Source organism: Terrapene carolina, unplaced genomic scaffold (genome assembly GCF_002925995.2).
Source record: "Terrapene carolina triunguis isolate 2854851 unplaced genomic scaffold, T_m_triunguis-2.0 Scaffold66, whole genome shotgun sequence".
Taxonomy (NCBI): Eukaryota; Metazoa; Chordata; order Testudines; family Emydidae; genus Terrapene; species Terrapene triunguis.
This window is the reverse complement of record NW_020664417.1, coordinates 8938185-8962516: the sequence shown is the minus strand read 5'-3', so window position 1 is coordinate 8962516 and position 24332 is coordinate 8938185. Positions and strand designations below refer to the sequence as shown.

General features: G+C 42.2%; 1 protein-coding gene across 3 annotated transcripts in view; it reads right to left on the bottom strand.

The window, feature by feature from the left end:
• JADE1 (jade family PHD finger 1) overlaps positions 1–24332 on the bottom strand; it is a 61060-nt gene that overhangs the window by 7118 nt on the left and 29610 nt on the right. For all 3 annotated transcript variants that reach the window (XM_024211434.2, XM_024211436.2, XM_024211435.2), the window contains 6 exons: positions 22931–23088; positions 18282–18469; positions 13296–13507; positions 11294–11461; positions 10015–10131; positions 5432–5962 (listed from right to left, as the gene is read on the bottom strand). In XM_024211434.2, coding sequence (XP_024067202.1) covers positions 5432–5962; positions 10015–10131; positions 11294–11461; positions 13296–13507; positions 18282–18469; positions 22931–23088 — 1374 coding nt within the window. The remainder of the gene's footprint in view (positions 1–5431; positions 5963–10014; positions 10132–11293; positions 11462–13295; positions 13508–18281; positions 18470–22930; positions 23089–24332) is intronic.

Genomic DNA, 24332 nt, shown 5'->3' with positions numbered 1-24332 from the left:
TATGTATGCCACTGTATGACAGACAGCATGACTGTTGAAAGAACTGGAAGTGAAACCAAATTATTAATTTTTCACTAGGCTCTGTATAGAACAGTTACTTACCCTACAGTAACTGATTCTTCAAGATGTTATGGTCAGTGTGGATCCCACTATAAGAGCACATGTACTTCATGCACGTGAGAGTGAATTTTTTCCCCCACTAGCACTGTCCAACAGGGCTGTGCATGCACTCTGTACTTCCTTGTGTGTTTGCCCATGCAAGAACATAGAATGAAGTTGCCTATGACCCTCCCTCATTTCCCTCACAATTCAAAGCCTGTGATAGCTGGGGACTCAGAAAAGTGAGGATGGAGGACAGAGTGTAGGATCCACACTGACTACAACAGCTCAAAGAACCACAATTACTGTAGAGTAAATAGCTATTGTTCTTTGAGCTGTTGTAGTCAGTGTGGATCCCACTATGGATTACTGGCAAGCAGTATCCTCCAAGGATGGTGTGAGTGAGGAACTTCAGCTGCAGTCAATCAAACAGAGACTGTAGTACTGCTCTCCTGAACTTGGCATCTGATCTGGCTGCCATGTCAAGTGCAATGTTTTACAAGAGAGTAGATCACTCTATATAGCTACCTAGCAGATCTGAGATTGAAGCAGACAGACGATATAGCCTGTGACCTAGTGAAATTTTCACTGACTTTCGGAGGGAGACACTAACCAGCTATCTGATAGCAGGTGGAAATGCACTGTGATATCCAGTTAGTGAGTCTCTGTGATGAGATGGCTTGCGCCAGATATTGCCACAATGAGATGGTTGTAGAGTGCAGTTTTGAGAAGATAACTGGTAAGGTGTTGGATTAATTCAGGCGGAATTGCAAGACCACCTGAGGGATGAAATTGAAGTGTGGTTTCATCACCACTTTGTCCCCTTGGAAAGAAGTATAAGATCGCCCAAGCACAAAAGCTTGGAACTCACTGACTCTCTGTGCTGATATAATGGCCACAGGACTGACTGATAGTAAGGTGGTATATTGAGCACTCAGACAGTGGTTCAAAAGGAAATCTTTGAAAGGGAGTCTTGACAAGCTGAGGCCTGTAGGATTAGCCCATAGGTCTCTCGGCAGTATCAACTGCAGACCTTAGAGGGGAAGGTTCCCTGCTCGATGACAGGCAGAATGTATGCTCCGGTGATGGTGAAGAGGAGTAGATTTCCTGTAGGGGCAGCACCAGTGTGTAAGGTGCTTTCAGTATCAGAATCTGTGTTGGTGCTGGTGTATGTCTTGGCATGGACCTGGTTCTGCTTGAGTTTCATCCCAAGTTCGGGGTCAATGTTAGTACTGGCAGAATCTTTTGCATCACAGTCTGTTCATCCTCTTAATCCTTGATGCTGTGAGGACTTGAAAGACTTTCTCTGGTGGGTTTGCTGTGTTTGTCCTTATCGGAGGACGCTACGCTTCTTCTTGAGCTTCTGCCTGCGTGTCCAGAGCATTCCCTTTCAGTGCTCAACTACTGAGATGGTGGTACCAGCTTCCATATTAAAGCAGGTCAGTTTTGGTGCCAATGTCGGTGCCAGGTTTTGACTTGGCATTGTGTTCTCCACAGTGGTCTTAGGCATTGCTTGTCTACTCAATGGAGTAGCAGATGATGCTGGATTGTCCATTAATTAGATTCTGGAGCTTTTCTCCCTTGGGTTTGATTAGATATTCCATGGACTGTTGCAGAAGGTGGAGTTTTAGCCTTCCAACTTGTGACTTTTGAGTCCTCACAGAGGAGGGGATAAACATATTGTCATGTGCTTGAAATGTGTGATTTGTCCAGACAGAAGGCATGCCTATTGTATTCTTCCTTCAGGGGGAAATAGTCTATCACAGAATGGACAAGACTTGAAGCCCCCGTGTCTTGAGTCTGCCATTAGAAAAACCCTTGATAAAAGGGTCTGACCAGAGAAGTTCAGTGCAGACAATTGGTGGTCAGTTCATGTTGGTCAAAACAGAAGATCAGATGTGGTTCTAATGATTCGCAGAAGGTTTTGCAGAAGTTTAGTCCAAGCTAAGTACTAGTGGATCAGACGCTTGCTAGGTTTGATCTCACTGCCATGGACAGTAAAAGGGATCTGAGGGAGGCTGAGAGAGCATAAGGTGGCACGCACTGCACCGAAAGACACTGCTAGTCAAAAGAAAATTTGATCACGCATGCATGAGTGCCTACAGTGGGATCCACACAGACACATATTTGAAGAATGTTTTCTGAAATATTAAAAAAAAAATTATTTCTGTGGTAGAGGGTTTTTTCTTGATTTTGTTGCTGATTGGGACAGTCACACAAAAATATCACAATAGAGAAACTCCCCATTAGGCTCTAGCCTAATTTTTAGGCCTGATGTAGACCCAAACCCACATGACCCTGAACCTGAGTCTGTGCCATTGTCACCAAACTGTGGGATTGGCTCTCCTCTTCCTGCCATGAGGTTGGCATGATAGCAGCTGCCTACTGTCCACCATCCCATGCTGCAAAACAAGAGGCACACACTCCACAGTGCACAGCACAAAGAGATGGTTTCAGCCAGCAGAAGCAAGCATGCTACTGCCACTATGCTGATCCCACAGGAAGGTTGATGTGAGGCAAACCAACACAACCTGAGCCTAAGAGGGGCTAGTTGTTTTCCTATCCCACCCAACCTGGGCCCAACACTTGTAATCAGGTCCCAGCAGGTTGCAGAGCTATATGCCCCATCATCACAGTTGAGTTATCTTCCTGTGGAACTCAAACTTCTCTGAGATTACAAATTCAGTTGATGAAATAGATATGGATTTCTCTGAGGCTTTTGACTCACTACAGCATGACATGCTGACTAAAAGGTTAACACTGAACAAACTCAATATGGCATGTTAAATTAATTAAAAACTGGCTAACTGCTCTCAAAACATAATTGTTAATGGGGAAACATCCAAGAGTAGTTGTTTCTAGTAGGGTTCTACAGAGATAGGTTCTCAGTCCAGTGCTAATCATACTTTATCAATAATCTCCAAGAAAATTTAAAATCATGTTAATAGATTTTAAGACCAGAAAGGACCATTATTAGATCATCTAGTTTGCCCTCCTGTATAACAAAGGCCACAGAATTTCATCCAGTTACCCCTGTATTGAGTCCCATTTGCAGATGACTGAGAAACTGGCAGAGTTGTAAATAATAATGAAGACAAGTCACCTATGCAGAGCTAGTTTGCTTGGTAAGCTGGGTGAGCAAGTTAAGCAAGGTCACACATCTAGGAACAAAGAACATAGATCACATGTACAGTATGAGAGACTGTATCCTGAAAAGTGCCAATTCTGAAAAGGACTTTGGAGTCAGACGAGAAGATAATCAACTGAACATGAGCTAATGTAACCTTTGGATGTATAAACAGGAATGTCAAGTTGGAGGAGAGAGGCATTATTACTTGCGTGACCATTGCTGGAATAATGTGTCCAGACTTCTAAAAGAATGTTGTAAAGCTGGAGAGGGTGCAAAATATGACACAAGAATAACTTGTGACGTCTGGAGAACACACAGACTTAAGAAGTTACACTTATTTAGCTCTTCAAAGAGAAGATTAAGAGGAGACTTGAACACCTTTTAAGTGCTTATGGAGACAGAAGATTTCTGATACTACAAAATGCATGAGAGACACTAACTGGAAATTGAAGCTAGAAAAATTCTAACTGAAATAAGGTATAAATGTTTACTAACAAGAGTAATTAGCCTTGGAACAGTTTTATGAATGGATGGGGTAGATTCCATCACCTGAACTCTTTAAATCAAGACTGGATGTCTTTCTAAAATGTGTGCTCTAGTTCAACCACAAGGTTTTTTTGACCTAATAAAGGAACTGCTGGGTCAGGTTGTATGGCCTGTGTTATACAGGAGGCCATACTATATAACAGAGGTGGGCAAACTACGGCCCATGGGACCGTTCTCCCCGGCCCCTGAGGTCCTGGCCCAGAAGGCTAGCCCTCCCCTGCTGTTCCCCCTCCCCCGCAGCCTCAGCTCACTGCGCCACCGGGAGAAGGGATGGTTGGATGGGCAGGGATCCCGAGGTGGGGCAGTCAGGAAGGAGGGGAGGGTTGGATAGGGGGGCAGTTAGGGGCAGGGGATCCGGGGGCTGTCAGGGAGCAGAGGGCTGGATGGGGTGGGGAGTTGGGGGGGACCGTCAGGGAACAGGGGGGGTTGGATGGGGCAGGAGTCCCGGGGGGCCGTCAGGGGCCAGAAGCAGGGGGGGGGTCAGACGGGGGTAGGGGCCAAGCCATGCCTGCCTGTTTGGGGAGGCACAGCCTCCCCTAACCAGCCCTCCATACAATTTCTGAAACCCGATGCGGCCCTCAGGCTAAAAAGTTTGGCCGCCCCAGCTATATAATCATAATGGTCCCTTCTGGCCTTAAAAAAAAAAAAACTCTCTTTGCCAGTCAATCTAAGAGCAAAGGTTCCGTTTCAGATCCTTGTTAAGGCAGATGTACTAAGGATAAAACACCAAGCTGATACCATTCAATTACACTTTTTAACATTCAAAACCCAACCCAATGGTATGCCACTGTCTACTCAAAATATTATGCACATATTTCTGGTGAAAGGCTGACCTCACATTGTTCTATTAGCAAAGTAAAAATAAGCCAGCTCCACATCAAAGACACAAGGAAAGACTGTGATTTGGTTTTTCATTTGTTTGAAAAATGTGCATCAGCAGCAGGTACCACTGGGAGAAAGTATCACAAGCTAACTGCTTGTGATACTGAAAACATATTACCCAGAGGTGGCTGCAGTAGAGCTCACAATGTCACCAATACTGACTTGCAGTCCACAAAGCGTACACCTACACAGCAGCTGGGAGCAAGCCTCCCAGCTCAAGTAGATAGACTTGTGAGGTAGTGTGCTAAAGAGAGCAGTGTGGATGTTGTGACTAATGGAGACTCGGGCTAGCCACCCGAGCTCAGACCCAGAGAGTCAGGTGGGCTTGAAAGCCTGAGCTGCCACCCAAGCCACAACATCCACGCTGCTATTTTTTAGCACGCTAGATCAAGCTGAGCTAGTGAGAGTCTATCTACCTGTGCTCTGAGGCTCACTCCCAGCTACAGTGCAGACATAGAATCTTAAGGTTAGAAGGGACCGCAAGGGTCATCTAGTCTAACATATCCAAAGCTGTTCAGATTGAGACTGGGCACTAACTGCCAGGACCTGTCACCTCTGCGGGCTGACACACTCTATTCAAAAGAAGATAGCTGCAACTTCTTGTGCTCTATACAAATTCAATGCAATTTTCAGAGCCCTGGGTTGGAACAAAATTTGGTTGCCCACATCCTGTGGCAATAACCAAGGGAATATATTATCACTGATTTAGGTTGTGAACTCAGCTAACTAAACACAGCACCTTCTCCTCACAAGCATAAGCTTGCATTGGTTTACCCTCTCCAAATCCTGCCGGAGGTGTGTGAAGAGCTGCAGTCTCCTGAACAAAACATCCTGCTCCCGCTTGGCCAGATTGTCCTCTTCGTCTTTCTTTGGGGTGATCAAGGGCTTGTTGAAATTGCCTTTCCTCTTGAGCTTCCAGTACTGGTACAGGAACTCCACCAGCTCTTCAGGCAGCCGCAGGGCCTTAGCCACTTCCAAGACATTGACAAATGTATAGAACTCGTCTTCCAGCTGCTGGAGCTTCTGCTTGCGGACACTGACCCTGTGGGCCTCCTCCTGGTTTTGATCAAGGCTATGGAAGGGCTCTATGTGGGCACAAGGGGAGCTGTCCTGTGTCCCATTCTCATTCTCCTGGCTGGTGTTTTCACAGAGGTTTTCGTCATCCAGTTTTTTGGTGGAGCTGTGCTTGGGGCAGTATGACTTGAACTTGACCTCGTCGTTCTCCGCCAGGATGGTCTTCATCTCCAAGCCACGGTCAAATGCGCATGTGACATGAAAAGCTGTTCGGCAGTTTTTCACCGAGCACTGCAGAAAATTTTAAAAAATAAACATGTTTTAAATAAAAAGTCTCACACTATGCACAAAATACCTGCACAGCCATGACACCTTTGAGATCAATGCTTACACCAGTGCAACTGCGGTACAATACACCACAGTACTGGGTTTTGCATCTAAGCTAAGTACTTTCTCACTATTAGGTTTGCAATTTAATGCTGTCAGTTCAAGCAACAATGTAGTGATCTAGCAGACATGAGCGATTAACTTCTCCATGGGCTTATCATACTATTCAATATGAGCAACTCCACAAAAGGAGGTTTCTCATGGTCACTGAAGCCAGTCACTTAAAGCAATATCATGACAGGCAAAATGATCCCCTTTGGCTGTGCTAGCACTCCAGAGAGGAAAATACCCTGTGGCTCCCAGCCAGTCTGATACTTTAATTAAAATCTCTCAGAGCACCTGGAACTGGCCACTTTTGCAAATTAACGAACAAATGAACAAGTGCTACTTAAAAAGCAAGGGCCGGGTGGGATTTTTTCTTTTATCATCAATTTAGAATGTCACGTATTAAATTAAATTTAATGGAGATATCCTATCTCCTAGAACTGGAAGGGACCTTGAAAGGTCATCGAGTCCAGCCCCCTGCCTTCACTAGCAGGACCAAGTACTGATTTTTGCCCCAGATCCCTAAGTGGCCCCCTCAAGGATTGAACTCACAACCCTGGGTTTAGCAGGCCAATGCTCAAACCACTGAGCTATCCCTCCCCCCTATTAAATCACTGACATTCACTACTTCAGTCACGTACTGTTCCTCTACTTCACATGAGAAAAAACTACAATTTGCTTCTTTTGTCATCTCCCAAGCTCTCCCCTATCTCCCACTGAATGCAGCCATCATGGAGCTAAACTGCTTTAGCACTTGATTTTAACTATAAACTAACTTTCTTTTGCAAAATGAAAAATAAAAATCTTAAAAATCCCCCCTTGACTTGGACCCTTGTCCCCAACATAGAGAAATAAAAGTGGAAAGGACTGTCACAGACATTAACTATGACAGGACTAAACTATACTTAACCCAAGTGATCTAACCTTAAAGAGAAATGCACTGCGGCAAGATATTTATACAGTGCTTTGTAACAAAGCCAAGTATCTGTCTCCTCTGGGTTTTCCTCCTCAGGTTGACTCAGCAGCCAGATGTCAGATAAATGTATACTACAGAGTTTAAACTGCAGAGGTTTCAGATAAATGTTCTTTAATAAAATCAATACTTAGAAGGGATATGAAAAATGGTGAAACCCTCTTTGCCCTTTCGCCTCCTCCAAATAAATGCTTTGTGAACAAACAGGGCAACAGCAGCATGGTTGGGATAATAAACAACATAAAAGAAGTGCTTTTTGCAGCAAATTCCATGCTACTATGATTTCTTAATAATTTGCTTGTATCAAAAATAAAGTTCTGTTGAGTAGAGAGGAAAGCTTGTCTCATCTGAGGGAAATCTGAACTGGGAAGAAAATGCAGTCTTGCTTTTCCCAGCTTGCAGCAACTGCTTTCTGCCCATCCCTATGCACACATCAAGCAGCTCGCTTTTTAAATTAGTGTGAACATCTCATAATATAAAACGTATCTGGAGAAACTGCCTCTTCTCCCTCCACTTATTCAGTTGATTATTACCTTTTTTATTACACACTTCATAAATTCTGGTTTTTTCCTGCTATCTACAAGTTTCACAACACAAATTTTAAGTATTTAGAGGCCATGAGAATACTCTCGCATTCATGTTTCTTGTGTCACAAAGCCCCCCTAATACTCTTTGACGATGTCACAGAAAAATGGAACCAAGAGTATTTCCCCAAATGATTTTTTTAAATGTGTAACTGTCTAAAGTAGCAGCTATACAGCATACATATCATCCTATTCTGTTATTCCAGAAGACAGAGGTTTTCAGAGCAAGAATGTAAAAAACCCACACCAAAAAAAATCTGTATTCAGTATGAAACTGCAGAGTTACCTCAAACAAGTATTGGGGGACAAAATAGTCTAATCTCTCCATTATGTAAGAGTTTCCAAGAGGCAGACGACAGGAATGTTTTATTTATTAAAATACAGTGGACAGATTAACTTTCTTTACTTTGTATGTATATTATTTCATACCTTAATTGAAGTGGGAACAGCAAACAAGGCTTCTGACAAACAGATTGAAAGGTTTCACTGGAACGTCTGCTGAACAACTATTTTATAACTTTTCCCAGTATACGCCATCAATGGCTCAACAATAGAGGAACAAGGGAGAGAGTGGGACGATCCAGTGATCTAAACTCAGAACGCTGAGCTTTACTTTTCATCTTCAAAGTGCTTTGCTATGTACTTTTTTTTTTTTATTTGATAGCACAACTCTGCCTACAATTAGGTCATCTCGCCTTACTTTCCCCAGCAAAAGCAGGACACCACATGCTCTAAAATGCGTTCAAACACACCTGTGATCCTTCTCACAGTGATACCAATAGAACTAAGATTCAGATCTAAGCAATATGTAGTGCAGATCTCTACATATTCTAAAACTGCTTTCAGAGTTAACACCCCTTAACATAACATCTATATATTTTCTTGTATCCTGAAGGATCCCAAAGTGGCTTATAAATTTCACAAGCTGATGTAATCTATACACAAGGAACCTCTTCACTCACTTGTGAAATGCAGATAACTGTGGGGCAGATCAATCCTGTTTAACATCATACTGCAACATCACAGAACATTTTACAATAAGTGAAGAATCCACATCCCATTGAAATTTTAGAGAGAAATTAATTAGAAAGTATATGACCCATATTGGAATTTTGCCAAGAATGTGAATTGGTGATAGGAAGCAGGATATTGGTGCTCTTGCTTTAGTGCTGGATACACAGCCAAAGATTAATTCTTTACTGTACATGGAGATAGTTATTTCCTTGAACACGCTGGGCCTGATTCTCCCATTGCCTTGCACCTTGTGCAGTCATTTACACCTGTGCTAAGTGAGAATAAACATCAAAATGTTAGTGTTTGACAGCTACGTTACAGATGTGTAAATGATTCTGTAAGGTGCAAGGCAATGGGAAAATCAGGGCCAGAAGCTTTGATTCTAGAGAATACAAAATATCTGCAAAGCCAGCCACCCCCTAAACCTGCCAAACTTGTGGCTTTTCATCACCAGCTGAAGAAGGTGCTTGTATTTCCTCTGCTTGTGGCTCATGATTCATTTGCACTTTGTAGCAGATTCTAAGCATGCAAACTGTTCCTTTCCTACGTACTCTGGAGCTCAACGGCAGAAATTCTCATAACTGAACTAAAAAGACCAACAAATGAGAACATCTGATTATTTATCAAATCAAAAAGACTATGGTAGTATAACTCCTTCCTTACCAACAACAGCAGACATTACCAATTCACTTTAATCCCTGGTAGACACATAGGCCAAAATGTTTAATGTTGGGTGGTATCTAAAGTTAGGTGCCTAAATCCATATTTAGTCACCTGATTCACAGCCTTATCATGAAGGGTGCTGAGCATTCACATTCTAATTGACTTCAGTGTTAGCTGCAAGTGTTCACCATCTCTGAAAATCAAGCTGCTCATCAGAGATTTTCAAGGGGAACTGGGAGTCTAACTTCTCTTTGAGCCTTTGACAATCATCTTGAACGTACATGCAGGTAAATTTTAGCACACAGTTTTTGGCATCCAAGTTTAAATATTTTGGCCACAGAAAATTACTCACTTTTGCAAATTAACGAGCAAATGAACAAGTGCTATTTAAAAAGCAAGGAGAATGCACCACAAAATGCATTTTGTTCATTTAACAAGTATGGTCATTCAAGTTTCATTATTTATATTTCGGTGTTCTGATAAACACACCTAAGTATATTTTATAAAAGTTAGGAATCCTTAAACTATAACCTCCCTACATTATCTGCTATTGAAACTCTGCTGAGATGTGGGAAGAGACCAACATTTTTCTGTGCAAACTATGGGAAGGGAATCAGGGAGGTTCTATAGAATGCACATTTACATCTATAACAAACACACTTATGTTCATTTATTACCTGTATGGATGCCCCAATCTTCTCATTGCAAAGGCTGCACACTAATGCCCATCTACTGCTGGGAATGTGAGAGACCTTGGTTATGGGCTCCATCTTTTCTGGGCTGCCAATACTCACCTAAGCATCAGAATGAAAAACATACAGTGAAAGATAAGCAGAAGGGGTGGGAACCATGAAAGTATTTAGGTGCCTAAACCCCAGACTTAGGCACCTAAGTCCCAGCTTTGGCTCCACTGCAATCCACAGAACTGCCACTGAACCATGCAGCACCTACACTCACTCAGCACCCAAGTTTTTCAGGGTAAGAGTTCTCTGTATTTATGCCTCTGAGCATGCACAGTGCTGCCTTGCTCTAGGCGTCTGGATGCCTATCTCACGCCGAAGCCGCAGAGTGATCCATGAACCAGGGGAAGATGGGCATTTGCATGTAGGGTCCAATCCGGTAAGCATGCTTAGCATACACTCCTCTGATCAGCATCTCCCACTGGCTAGCTTAGGTGTCTCCCCACCTAGCATGTTGGCGTCTGTGGATCCCTATTCATTGTACAGGGAGACTAGGCACCTACGTCCAGGCTTTGTGGATCATGGTGTTGTTCCAGGATTTTCTAGGCACATAAAATCATTGCAATGCTTATGTCCCTTTGTAGGTCCCACCCCAAGCAAAAATAAAAGTACAGCTTTCCATGAGGAATCTGTTTCATTGCTTGAAACATGCCAAATTCATATGTTCCAAGTTTTTCAGTTTACAAAGAGAGAAAAATCCAGTTTCAAAACCACTTCTTCCCTGATAAAAATGAAAAAACTCTGATGCAAATCCCATCAATTTAAGTGATTTTAAAGGATGAATATTTTGAATGCCAGAACTCTCAAGAATTACCACTGTTAATCCAAATACTCGCTTACCCAGGTTCTGAGTTTCCATCCACAAATACAAACAGTGCTTACTTTGTGCTCTCACTAAATTAGCTTTCCCAGCAGTTGTCCTTTTTTTAGACCTATGAGCCATTTGTATTGTAGTTCACTGAGCTAATGTAATTACCTTTTTCTTATAGATCGTGTATTATCCTGTCAGACTCTATGTCCTCTATGTTTAATTGAAAATGAATGTTTCCCTGTTTTTATCTTTTATTTTTTTCTACTCCCTAACAATAAATGCTGCATGGATGTTACAATCTGATGTCTGTTGCTATAATGAATGTATGTTGTTATGAGCAGATTTGTCCTTTGCCAAGATTGCTCTGAATCTGAATATAGGTACTTCAGTTGGATCAACACCTACCTCTGGAATCCAGAGTGCACAGCTAACATGGACCCACTTCGTCCCACTACGAGTTGGCTTCATAGCTCCACCTTTCTTGGGACACAATAAACACTTTGGCTGAACACCAAGCGCACAGGTCCGGCATAGCCAACTGCCTTCTGGCACCTTTAAAATTCCGTAACATGCCTGTACTCATGTTTATAAAGGAGAGGAAGAAAAGGAAACAACAACAGCATGTTCCTGTTAGTATTAACTGATTTACATTTAGCCTTTTGCTAACCTCAAAGCCCTTTATGGGACTGCATGCTACATAATAATATTAGCTTACATTTATGTAGCCAATTTTGTTCTGAAGGATCCCAAGGTGCTTTTACAAATGTAGCAACTCCATATACACATTATACACACTTTTCCCACCACTGAAAGGGAGCCACCTTCAGGTGTTTTAACAATGCAAACAACACTACACAACAGTTTAGTACAGGAAGTGAAGAAGAATATATTAACTAACTTAAACAGAAAGGGAAATTTAGATAGCTGTGTGAGTGGTTAGATATCTGAGCTGGACGTTGACCAGGACACTAGAGCTATAAAGTCCCATGAGATCTTTAAAGACCACAGGTGATAGGACAATAGTTTTGCATCTCACCTGAAAAATGAGATGATGACATAAAAGATGCACCCAAGGCATAGTTCAATTCTTACTCATTGGGTAAAGTGGCATCTATTGAATGATTAACATCGTGTCCTGTAGTAGACTGGCAGTGTCTATGGAGACCTACAACCAAACTATTGTCAGTTCTGACCCTTTCTAGCTTGTAAGATTTGATGTGATCACAGTTCAAGACAGAATGGCTACAGATTTATCAATGTGCCAATTTTAAACTCTTAGACCATAGTGCCACGCTCAAAGATACATTTCCCCACCATACATGCAAATACATTTATGTAACTTTAGCCCGAGGAGCAAGAAAAATAAATGTTCCTTGCTTATCAAACATCACAGCTGCCCCACCGCTTAATGACAAAGCAAACATTTTAAGGGATGGAGAGAAAGAAGACCCACAGCAAGGTCTCTTTAACAATGGAAGGAAGTCAAGGAAGCAGATGTGTTACAAACATATCTGTTCCTTCTTCCATGCAAAGAAAGGCTTGTTTAATTTCCACAGAAAGACATGTTGTGCTGTCTTGTCCCCAGAATAATCTAGTTGTTCGGGCGCTCCTCTAGCATGTGAGAGATGCAGGTTCAAATCCCTGGTGCCTCATTCAGTCACCCCAACATGGAACAAAACCAACTGTTAACAAGAAGCCTGATGACAAATTAAGTTTAAACTACTATATAAATCCTCCCTGGTTTCCTACTGGTTGGATGGAGGTCATCATTTTTCAGACTTCCTCTTCCCTTCAATCAAATTTATTGGTACTGCAAATATATTGCCAAAGAAGAGGACTTCGGTGCATCACATGGCTCGTGTGTGGAAAGTGAGGGACCAAACCAAAAAATTGCAGACATATCTGTAGAACAAAACCAACTGGGCCAAATTCATTGGGAATGCAGATGGTAGTGTTAGTGTAACCTAGTGTAATGTACAAACTTAGTAGCAAAAAGGGCATGATTATAGCAACAAAAGCAACCAGCAAGAGGGTACAAGATGCTGTTAGATAAAGCAACACCACCCCCATTTTAATCTTATATCTTCTTACATCCTACAATTGGCTGCTTTTCCTGCTACACTCCCCCCTTTTGCCCTCTCAGCATGTAATGTAGTAAATGTACACATTTACTAATGTATAACCTACATTTACATCACTTGTGAGTTTGTCCCATGGGCAATTTCACTACTGGTGTAACTCAGTTAAAATCAATGAGTTACACTAGAGAGGAATCTGGCCTGTTATGTTTAAACCTGTCTTTAACAGTAATAGTTCTGAGATATTTCTGTAACCACCCATCGCCTGCCTTTACCTCCAGCACATAAGCTGCCCAAAAGGCTCCCACCTCTACGTCTGGATGCCATACCTGGTGTACACAGATATTGCATTTGTCACAGAACACCATTTCGTTGCCATCCTCCCCATCTGGGGACTGGCAAACGTCGCAGACAACGTCCTCATCATACTCGATCCCCAGCCCTTCTTCAGTCTCAATAGCATGGTTCATACTGTCATAGCATCGCTGTTCAAATTCCTCCATGACTCTCTCCATCGTGTACTCATCCAGTTCGGGCATTCCTGGGAAATTAATCCAACACAATGGATTGTTTTTAAAATGATAACAACATCTGGAGCCCCAGTTCCTTCCAGCAGTGTATTAAAGGTTGAGCTTTTCCTCCCAGGTTGAGCCATAAGCTTCAAATGGCACAACATGCCAGCCCACCTGCAGTGAAGAGGATTAATTTATGGCTGTAGGGTTACCATGGCAAACGTTAGAGGGGAAGTGTAGAGTAGTTAAGGCAAAAATGTCAAAAGCCCTAGATCTGTGTTGAAATAATGGACATTTACTCATTTCAATCAATATTTGAAATCCTCAAAGTTTTCACAAGCAAGTCCCACCTCTCTGGGTTGTCACTGTTGATCTCACTCTCCTTCAACACTATCTACAGTTGCTTGTTTCAACTTTGTGACCTCAATCATTTTAGGAAATGGTGACTCTTTTGAGAGTGATTCTAGGATCAAAGCACTCCCCAAGTGAGCAACAAACTGTCCATCAAAATGATGGAATACAGTCCAATGCACAATCTATCAGGTACATTTTGATATGTTACAATCAGCAACCCAGATAAGGCAATCATTTATTTGATGTAGTGCATTTTCACAGCACCTGGTACAATCAGGTCCTGATCTTGGCTAGGATCTATTGTAGTACCTAGAAATAAATAATTATTCAAATATATGGGGAACCCAATTGTACTAGATAGAATATCTAATTGTGGGACTTGTCCATTTTAATCACAGTGCTTGGAGGGTAGGGATAGGATACAGAGGGACCTAGACAAATTAGAGGATTGGGCCAAAAGAAATCTGATGAGGTTCAACAAGGACAAGTGCAGAGTCCTGCACTTAGGACGGAAGAATCCCATGCACTGCTACAGACTAGGGACTGAATGGCTAGGCAGCAGTTCTGCAGAAAAGGACCTTATGGTACAGTGGACGAGAAGCTGGATATGAGTCGACAGTGTACCCTTGTTGCCAAGACGGCTAACGGCATTTTGGGCTGTATAAGTAGCATTGCCAGCAGATCGAGCGACATGATCATTCCCCTCTATTCGGCATTGGTGAGGCCTCATCTGGAATACTGTGTTCAGTTTTGGGCCCCACACTACAAGGAGGATGTGGAAAAATTGGAAAGAGTCCAGCGGAGGGCAACAAAAATGAGTAGGGGGCTGAAGCTCACGACTTATGAGGAGAGGCTGAGGGAACTGGGATTGTTTAGTCTGCAGAAGAGAAGAATGAGGGGGGATTTGATAGCTGCTTTCAATTACCTGAAAGGGGGTTCCAAAGAGGATGGATCTAGACTGTTCTCAGTGGTACCAGATGACAGAACAAGGAGTAATGGTCTCAAGTTGCAGTGGGGGAGGTTTAGGTTGGATATTAGGAAAAACTTTTTCACTAGGAGGGTGGTGAAGCATGGGAATTGGTTATCTAGGGAGGTGGTGGAATCTTCTTCCTTAGAGGTTTTTAAGGTCAGGCTTGACAAAGCCCTGGATGGGATGATTTAGTTGGGGATTGGTCCTGCTTTGAGCAGGGGTTGGACTAGATGACCTCCTGAGGTCCCTTCCAACCCTGATATTCTATGATTCTATGGTTACACCCAGACACCACCACAGTGATCATCACCTAAATCACGGTAGTAGTAATAATAAAACTGGACCCATAATGTTAAATGTTCATTGCGGACCTGAAAAAACCTGCAATAAACTCAGCAAGAAAGGTACCAAATGAAGTCCAGCTTTCTATCTGGATAGAACTACCTGACAAAGTATCCCATTTCTCAACTTTTAATGGCCCAACAAGAACCAGTAAAGCTTCATAATTGGTGTTGCAGCAAGCCCTATACAACCCCTTTCACACAGTCACCTGTATGTCTGAAAAAGAAGTATTACTTCAAAGCAAGCGCTCTCCTCCACCAAGGCCAGTTTACCCCCGGCACTTCCAAGCTGAGATCCTTATGGAAGTTTGCAAAAGGGTACAGGCTTTGAAAAACAAAGATCCTGTGGTTTTAATCCTGCTCCCAATAATTACTGTTTACTAAGACATACTGAAGATAGAAAACTCTTGTCATGTGTATTATAAGGGCAAATCCTCTCCTTTGCTCTCAGAGCAACTAATTCAGGTGGGTTCTGAGGAATTCCACAGGAAGATGGAGAAGGAATCCCTCGCTCCCCCAAATCACAGAGCTGGAGAAGAAACATTCTAATGGGTCTGCCAACTTAAAGGTACCTCCTTCATCATGGGGAAATAGTCTGGAGAATCTGCAGAGCAGTGAATACTCTGCTTTGCTCCAGCCCAGCCCTCACCCTTTTGGCCCCACAGCTGCAGGGCAGCTGAACAAGCAGCATACAAAGTTCTGCCCTCCCGTAGCACTTCCACGGTGGAAGAGAGAGCAGAATTTGTCCCTAATGGCAGACAAGTGCGATTCTGGAAAGCGGGTGATGATGGATTGAAAGCTGATGAGTTAGTACAGTAGATAGTTTGAAAGGAGTTTACAACAGCACTAAGTCCCAATGCAGTAGCCTCTACCACCTTATAGATTTAGTTATCTGGAATTTGCCTCACAATTGGACTTCACTGTAATTTAATGGCTATAAATTTAGAAATGATACTGAGAGTTTTTATAAAAAAGTTTTATATTTTTATATCTGGTCTTTTGGAAAAATAATACACATTTTAAATATCAAAAAGAGCACTGCAGAGTGTGTCAGGTCAACCTCTGGAATTCACAACCACAGGAGATCAGGCAAATGCTACAGCTGGAGATTAACAAGTAATTACTCATGTTAGTGACCATTAATAATATCTTTTGCTATGCAAAATTTTTTATAAGAGTAATTCAAATGTCATGTTTCAGGCCTGCTGGGGCCAAGAAGGAATTTCTTTCCCACTTTTTACAGAATAACTACATGTGTAAAGGATTATAGCAAACAAACCACTGTGCACTGGCATATCAGTCACAAAAATCTACCGTAAGAGCATGTTAAAGATCATAGTAAAAACTGTCAAATCATGGCTATCCCTAGACTATATTGCTGTAGCTCACAGGAGACCAACCTGAATTTCACCAGCATAAATCAACTCCTCTAAAGTTACAATGGTATAACCAAGAGCTGGATCTGTCCCAGAATTTTTAAAGAAAGAAGAAGCTGGGATTAATGGGGTGCCAGGCTTCTAAAGACACAGTTCTCCCAGCATAGGGAATTATTTTCTCCTATCACCTGACATGGTCTCCCACAAGCGGGAACTTTCACCTTACTCTGTTCTGAACTTTCTTCTCCCCTGCCCTCTGATCAGTTTGTACAATGGAATGAGCCTGCAGAGGATGCCTCTATGGTCACTGTATCTGCCGCTGGCTGCAGGGTAAACCCCATGCCTCCTTCTTCCTTCCCTACAGAGACACCCTATATCACTTTCATGTACATCTGTCCTGTAATTGATGCTGTGCTAGCCTTCCCTCTGGTTCCCTTCAGGATCAACAGCCCCCTTCTCTCCAGGAAGAGAAGGGGAAAGAGAGAGATGAAGAGAATGCATGAGTATCTCAAACTGTCTGCTCACTTTTAGTGCTTGTTTAAATAAAGCTGAATATTTTAAAAGCAGCCAGAAGTGTAACCTAAGACTGACATCATGTAATCCACCTTGTGTATGTAAATAGGCCTGACCTGAGATTTGGGTAAAAAGCCTGAACATGAGACCAGGTCAGAGTTGGTAGTTTTGTTTGTTCTGTGTGGGTTTTCTTCAGGATAATTTTTTTTCAAGTTTATAACCAGCTGACCCTGGCTTGCCAGGTCCTGTAACTGTTTCGTCAATGGTAAACCCATAAAACGGTAACCATAACCCAAATGAGGGAATTGCCACAGCGTAAAACTCAATAGTATTATCTGTGCTCACCAAAATATCCAAAACCCTTCTAGCTGGCACAATATATTCTTACATACCTAGACATTATGGTCAAAATTCTGCGTTGACTTACATCCTGTGTAATCCTAGTAAAATCCATGGTGTGCTCCCACTTTTGGAGCACACATCATAATAAAGAAGTGGTTTGTTCTCTTCCCTTCCCCCATACGCAACCTCTTCTTGGGGGGAACCCTCAGCCCCACCAAGACAAATCTCTTTTCCTGTTTGAAAACCAGGGACACAGTAATAGAGTTTGGGACATTTTCAAAAGGAATCACTGAGCCAATTCTTTGCTGTCTCACACTCCAAACAGTCTCACTCCCCAAACAGTCTGGCTTCTGTTTTTAAACCTCCCAAACACTTCTGTCTACTACACTGCTTCTGTCCAAACAGAAAAAATAACTAGCTATAGAGGGGCTGAGGGTTTTCTCATTCCATTTTAGGAAAGAGATGCATGGAAAAGCAAGCAAGCAAAAAAGGATGGATGGACAGATAGTCAGATGACTTAAATTGTCTATTTTGATATCATCTCCAAGGAAGTAAACAATGGCAAAAAAAGGTTATTTGAGGGAATTCTTCTGGGTGGGGGGGGAAGGGGGCAAATTCTGATCTGGTGTAAGCAAGCGCAACTCTACTGACATTAATGGAGCTATGCATAAGGCTGATATTCTCCACAGATCTAGCCCATAGCAGCAATGCCACCCTTCCTTGAGGGCTTCTGGGGATAAGAGTTTAAAGGCTAGTGGTTTTTAAAAATAAGATCACAAATAAACTACATCCTAATTTACATGATTTACACCCTCTCTCCCTTTCCAGTTTTCTCACCCACAAACCCTGCACAGAACTGCCAGCGTACTTCAGCAGCACGCGTAATTTTACTAGAGGCTTCTCTCACCCATCTCTTTAAATTCTTCATTGGCCAGTTCTAACCACGCTGCATCCACATCATTGAGGTCATAGCGACACACACTGTCCGCCAAGGTTCGAATGTCAACGTATCCCAGCTCAGGAGGCTCAGAACCTGAAGAAAGGATGTACTTCCTGGGTCTTGTAAATGTGACTGCTTTTGTCTCAGACACAACCCTGAAGAAATAGTAAATACAGATGTTACTTATACCAGGTTTTAAATCCCTTAGCACAGACTGGGAAATGCTTAATCCTGCTGTGTGATTAATGCCTGGGGGTTAAATTGCACTTCCTTATTCTATGCAACTAAAAATCCCCAGCAATTTTGTAGCATCAAAGTGCCGCAGAGCTGCAGGAAGTAAGGATGGGTACATAAAACAGAGAAGGAGTCATTCAGATATCATTTTAAAGTGAGCGGCAATGCTACATAAAATAATTCACATTTTTTAAATCCCAGTTCATTAAAAGACTTACAGGTGGATTTAAGAGGAGAGATTACAAATGATCTCCTGCAAGAGGACATGGTACTTGCTACTTTTAAATGGAATTGTTACTGACACGCTTTAAAGCCACATAGGCCATACTCTGTTAATGTGATGATAGGTACTATGTGCAGGGGAATTAAATTAATAATAATAGATATAAACCAACTTTCTGAACACTACAATAGGGATACAATTCTCAATTAAATTCTATAGGATGGTTTAAAAATTCCATACACAGGCTAACATTCTCTATTAAATTCTATTGTTTTTACAGTAATTTGTATAGATAGCTGTAATTTTCATTTCTGTAACATCCTAAATACCTTTCCACAAGGAAATAATAATGACAATTCATAAAGTTGTTTATAATCAGTCCCTCCATCACTTACCTGCTCAGCTCTAAGTCCAGGCTCTCAGGAATTTGCATTCCCCCTGCAAAATCACTAAAACTGGACTGAGTCAGACTTTAGAACAAAATCCATCCACTGTTTTTAAATTCAGCTGCAGCAGTAGTTTGTCCTAATATGGTTTGGTGGGGTCACCATAGTGGCAAGCCAGACCTAATTAAAACATATTTTGGTTGCAACCATGTTTAAACTGTGCATAAGCACAGTTGTTAAAAGTTAATTGTAAGGACTTTGGAGACAGAGCAAAACACTTAAAACAGTGTAACTTGCTCTACACTTGAGTTGCCTGGATTTCTGTGACTATACAAATCCAGTAACTAAGAAAAAATGCATATGCAGTGCACAGGGGCAGAGGTGTATTCCAGTGCATAGGCTGGAATAGCAGCCATGGAGCGGCTGCACTGCTAACACCTTGCCTTCAGGTAGCAGGTTCCATATGCCCCATCCACATCCATGTTCTCTGGAAGTTCACAAAGGAGGTTCCACAGTCTCTCCTTTATTATTTAACTCTAAGCATTCTGAGATTTGGTTTGTATGAAAGGTGCTACAGAAAATAAAACTTATATCTGGATCAAGTTCAGGCAATGCACCCAACCTCTAGCTGGGTCCCCAGATCACGGCAGCCTCACCAGTGCGAGTGTGAGGGTTACTGCAGCCATGCTCCAGTGCCTCATGGTGTGGAGAATGAGCTACTTCATGAGAGAGCTCCATGGGGAAGTAACATGTCCTTCACTCTACTGTGGCCTAGCTGGCACATAATGCATGTTCTCTCCTGTTCAACAAGAACCCTTGATCCACTATCCCTATATTTGTACACATCCAGTTCTGGACACATTTATCTAGTCCAGCCTCCATCATGGTACCAAACCAGTTCTGGTATATCATAGGAATCTGAAGCAGAATGCATGGAAAAGTCATTCACTGAATCTTGGGCTTTTCAGCAGGGGAGATATCAGTCGGTATATGAATGGCCCCCGATATCTTGAGCCAGTCCTGGCTGTACTATACTGAATAATACTGTACTGCAATATTATATACTACATCTCACAGGGAAACTGTTTTAGCCTGACCACTGCTCTCCAAATCTTCTACACACTAAATCCCCTACTGTGGGGAAATTATAGCTATCTAGGCAGCATCCTGCTCATGCTGCCCAAAATAGTGCCAAGCTTGGATACCATGGTGATGGCACAGCACAAGAACCAGAACTGTATGAACGGACTAGAACAGGTAGTTTGGCTTTCAACAGGTCATTTTCATAGGACCTGCAAAAGTCAAATTTTTTATCTTCATGATGTAAAGAAGTAAAATAATAATTACTGTATACACAAACATTTAATTGAGTCATCAGTATGAGCACGTACTAGCAGTGAGTCACCACATGGACATATTGTTGTAACCCCGGTCCTTCCTCACCCCATCCCTACTGTTTGTTACACTAATTGGTTGCATCAGCGCAGTGCCTCTCTCTCTTGGTTTCCTCCTACAAAGCACCTTGCTCACTTCTGAGCACTGTAATAACAACAAGAATCATTTCTCTGTGAAATGTACTGTATTTCCTCCTACTCTACATCAACTGCCAGTGAATGTCATTAGTTCACTTTACAGTCATGCTTCCCTCTTCCTAAAATTATGCCCAAGATCATTATAGCATTTTGGTATTAACTAGGGGATGGATTAATGAGCAATAATGACCATTTTGCTCCCTTCCTCCAACCCCAACCAACACTAGTCTGTCCCCTACACACGTGAAGGGCAGCAGGAAGAGAGAAAAAAAGATGCTTCCACAATCCTCATGAGGAGCAGGGGTGGAGAGAATCAAACGACTCCACTCCTTCCTGTAAGAGGAAGAGGTGAGAGAAGGTAGGCAGGGCAGAGGGATCTTTACATGGTGTTAGTATTTTCCACCTCTTGTGAGGTTATACAGTATTTTGATCTGAAAAATATAAAAATAGGGCATAGCAACACACAGCAGGGAAATCAAATTCTGTAGTAAAACATCACCATCCCCACAGAAAGGGAAAGATGGACAGAGGGGCTGGCACAGTGAAACAGTGGAATTTTTAACTGCCCCGTATCCCCTTTCTCCTAGAAGCCCAGTTGTGCTTTAAGCAGCAACTGCCAAGTCTCACTTCCTATTATAAAAACTAAAGAGGGAGCTATCCGCTATTTCCTATTTAGTTTTTATAACACAGTGAGCTGGGCCACAACTTGCTACTGAAAGGGAAGCCGGGCTCCTGGGAAGCAAGAAGAGTGAGAAACAACCCAAGGAGTCAGAAGAGCGGCAACTCAGATCAATGGCCCAGTATCCTGTCTCCAACAATGGCCAGCATCAGATGTTAGTATAAAAACCCAGTATAGACAATTATGCACTAACCTACCCAGGGGGAAAGTTTCTTCCTGAGTCAGGCAGTTAGTGGTTAGTTTATGTCCTGAAACATAAGGGTTTATGACCCTTATAAACATTTTATCCTATCTAAAGTAACCGTGGATATTCTTGTTGTTCGTATAAATATCTAACGGTAAGTTCTCCAATTCTTTTACTATCAACTACTTTTCACAGTGGAAGGACACATTACATAAACCCTCTCAAAACTGTTTAAAAAAATTTTTTTTTTTTTTTTACATTGAGCAGCCAGGCTCTAACTGCAATAAGCCCTTCATTAGTAAGCTACTGGTGCACTTTTTATGTGGTTACAGACACTTGGCCTACAGCCTCATGCCTCACAACACACCCAAGGCATGACAAACAGACTGCTAATGCACACTCCAATGTGGGTTATTACAATAGGCTAATGATGAACAGGTTTGCATAGCTTGCTACTCAAGAAGGCACATGTATCAACTTTGACTACTAAATAAATGTATATACATACACAGTCATGACCAAAAATTCTGAAATTTTGAGTTTGGTTCAGAATGTATTCTCCTTAAAAAAAACAATGATATGTGACAGTTCTTGCTTTTTCCCACCCCCATCCCCATTTTATCTTCTCACAGAATTCAGCCAATTAAGCTATTGAACAGTAAAAGCTCTTCTGGGTAAGGATCATATTTTTGTTGTGAGTGTGTACCATGCCTAGCACAATGGCTCCCGTTCCATGACTGGGGCCTGTAGGCACTGCCACAATACAAACAAACAAACAACATTTACATGCATTAATGAATCGTTATAACTGAGTACAAAGAAGTTACCTTATATAATAAAGATGTTTGCAACAGGTCCCTGCCCCAAGGAGCATACAGTCTCATTTGAAACAAGACACAACATGCAAGTATAACAAAGAGAGGGAAGCTTACGGTAATTACAGTAACAAATGTGAGCACTCACATTTATGTAGCTTAACTATGTGCCCAACCTGACGGCTCCAAATAATTTGAGAGTTTTTTAAATCTAGTTGCAGTGTTGTACAGCAAGATAATTTAAGTTATAAGTAAACAGAAAAAGGTTAGAAAACGTCATAAAACCAAAATTAAAACCAGCAGTTTTCTCCAAGGTCTGTAATTTAAATGTGGCTCCTACATTCATATTCAGCTACCTAAAAAGAAGTGACAAGATTTTCAATAATGCTGAGCAGCTGCAATGCCCACTGATTTCAATAGGAGGCAAAGGATTTGTTCACAACCTCTGAAAATCAGGCCATTTCTAACTACATGCTTAAATATTAATTTAGAACCTAGGCATCCAGATGTATAACTGATGGCCTAAGCATATATATGTTTGTTTATATTTCTCCAAACTATACCTGGCTACTGGTTCGGGGATGGCCCCCGGGCTAACTGGCACCTGAACTCCCTTTTCCCACTCCTGCCTCCAGGGGTCTGCCAGCACATAGTACTCATCAGGGTTCAGTTGGTAGGAGTCGGGTAGCTTCATGGCAGTGATCAAGTCCGTTCTGAACACCTGCAAAGAAACCAACCAAGAGAAAGAACAGAGACACTGACATTTGATATTTACACTCTATGATTCACAGCTCCAGGGTAACCAGGGAGCAGTGCATAACAAGGTCACTGTACCAACACAAAAGCCTATTACAGGACAGCCATTTACCTTCACATCAGGGGGCAGAGAGAAGGGGACATAGATACAACGGACATAAGGCTGACAGCTCTATGACTCCTAATGTTCACACTGTGAAGGAGGCATAAGCCTGAGTGGTGCCCCATGCCTCTAACTCCCTCTAAATTTAATGAGAATTGCAGGTGCTCAAAGCCTCTCACGATCAGGCACCAAAATTGTAGCATTACCTGTCAATAACAATGGACCCAATCCGGTTCCATGTGAGCACTGTACCAACACTCCCACTGACTTAAATAGGACCAGGACTGAGCCCTGTGCTTTTCAAATTACGAGATCCCTGACTAATACAAAAGAATTCTAAAAATCGTCGATGGTAGAAAACAAGATATGACTGTAACGTGACCAGCTGCAATAGCAAATTCTAAGCAAGGCAGCTTGTCTTGAATTATTGTTTTTTTTTAAATTACCCTAAAGATCAACTAAATCGAGCTTCAGACTAGATCTCTTGGGGCATCTCCACATTCAGCACTAGTGTTCGCTCATCTACCATCTGCATTGTAACGCATACATTTCCATTTTGCCTTTTTAAGGCATCAGCCTCTAAAACCTGCAGGATGTCTGGCGAGTTGTGGGTTATCAGCCATAAACAAGCAGGGATGCGGTCTTTAACAAGCCATAGGAGGAAATAAAAATGGATTCACCCTTGTGAGGAGTATGCTGCGCTGCTGCTGTGGCAGCTCCATTCTGCCTGGTTTGCCACTGCCTCTCAGTGAAGCAGAAACTGAAGGGTGATATCGCAGGCATAAGAATAGCAAGACAGCAGTTGCCTAGACATCTTCCAGCGCTCCCTGTCCCTTATGCCCCCAACCAAAACTGCTAAGTAACAGTAATAACTAATACTTCACCCTTTTTATCTCAATAGCACTTTACATACATTAACTAATTAATGCCACATGCAAAGGAACAGATGTGCAACAGGTTTTAAAGCAAACAAGCAACGAAAACAAGAATGTAAGATTGTAAACCAAGCCCTTTGCCAAACAGAACAAGGGAATCAGCCCATCCAGCACCAGCCAGGAAAACCACAAGAAAAGTTCATATGCAAACTCATCAGTTTATGGCAGGTA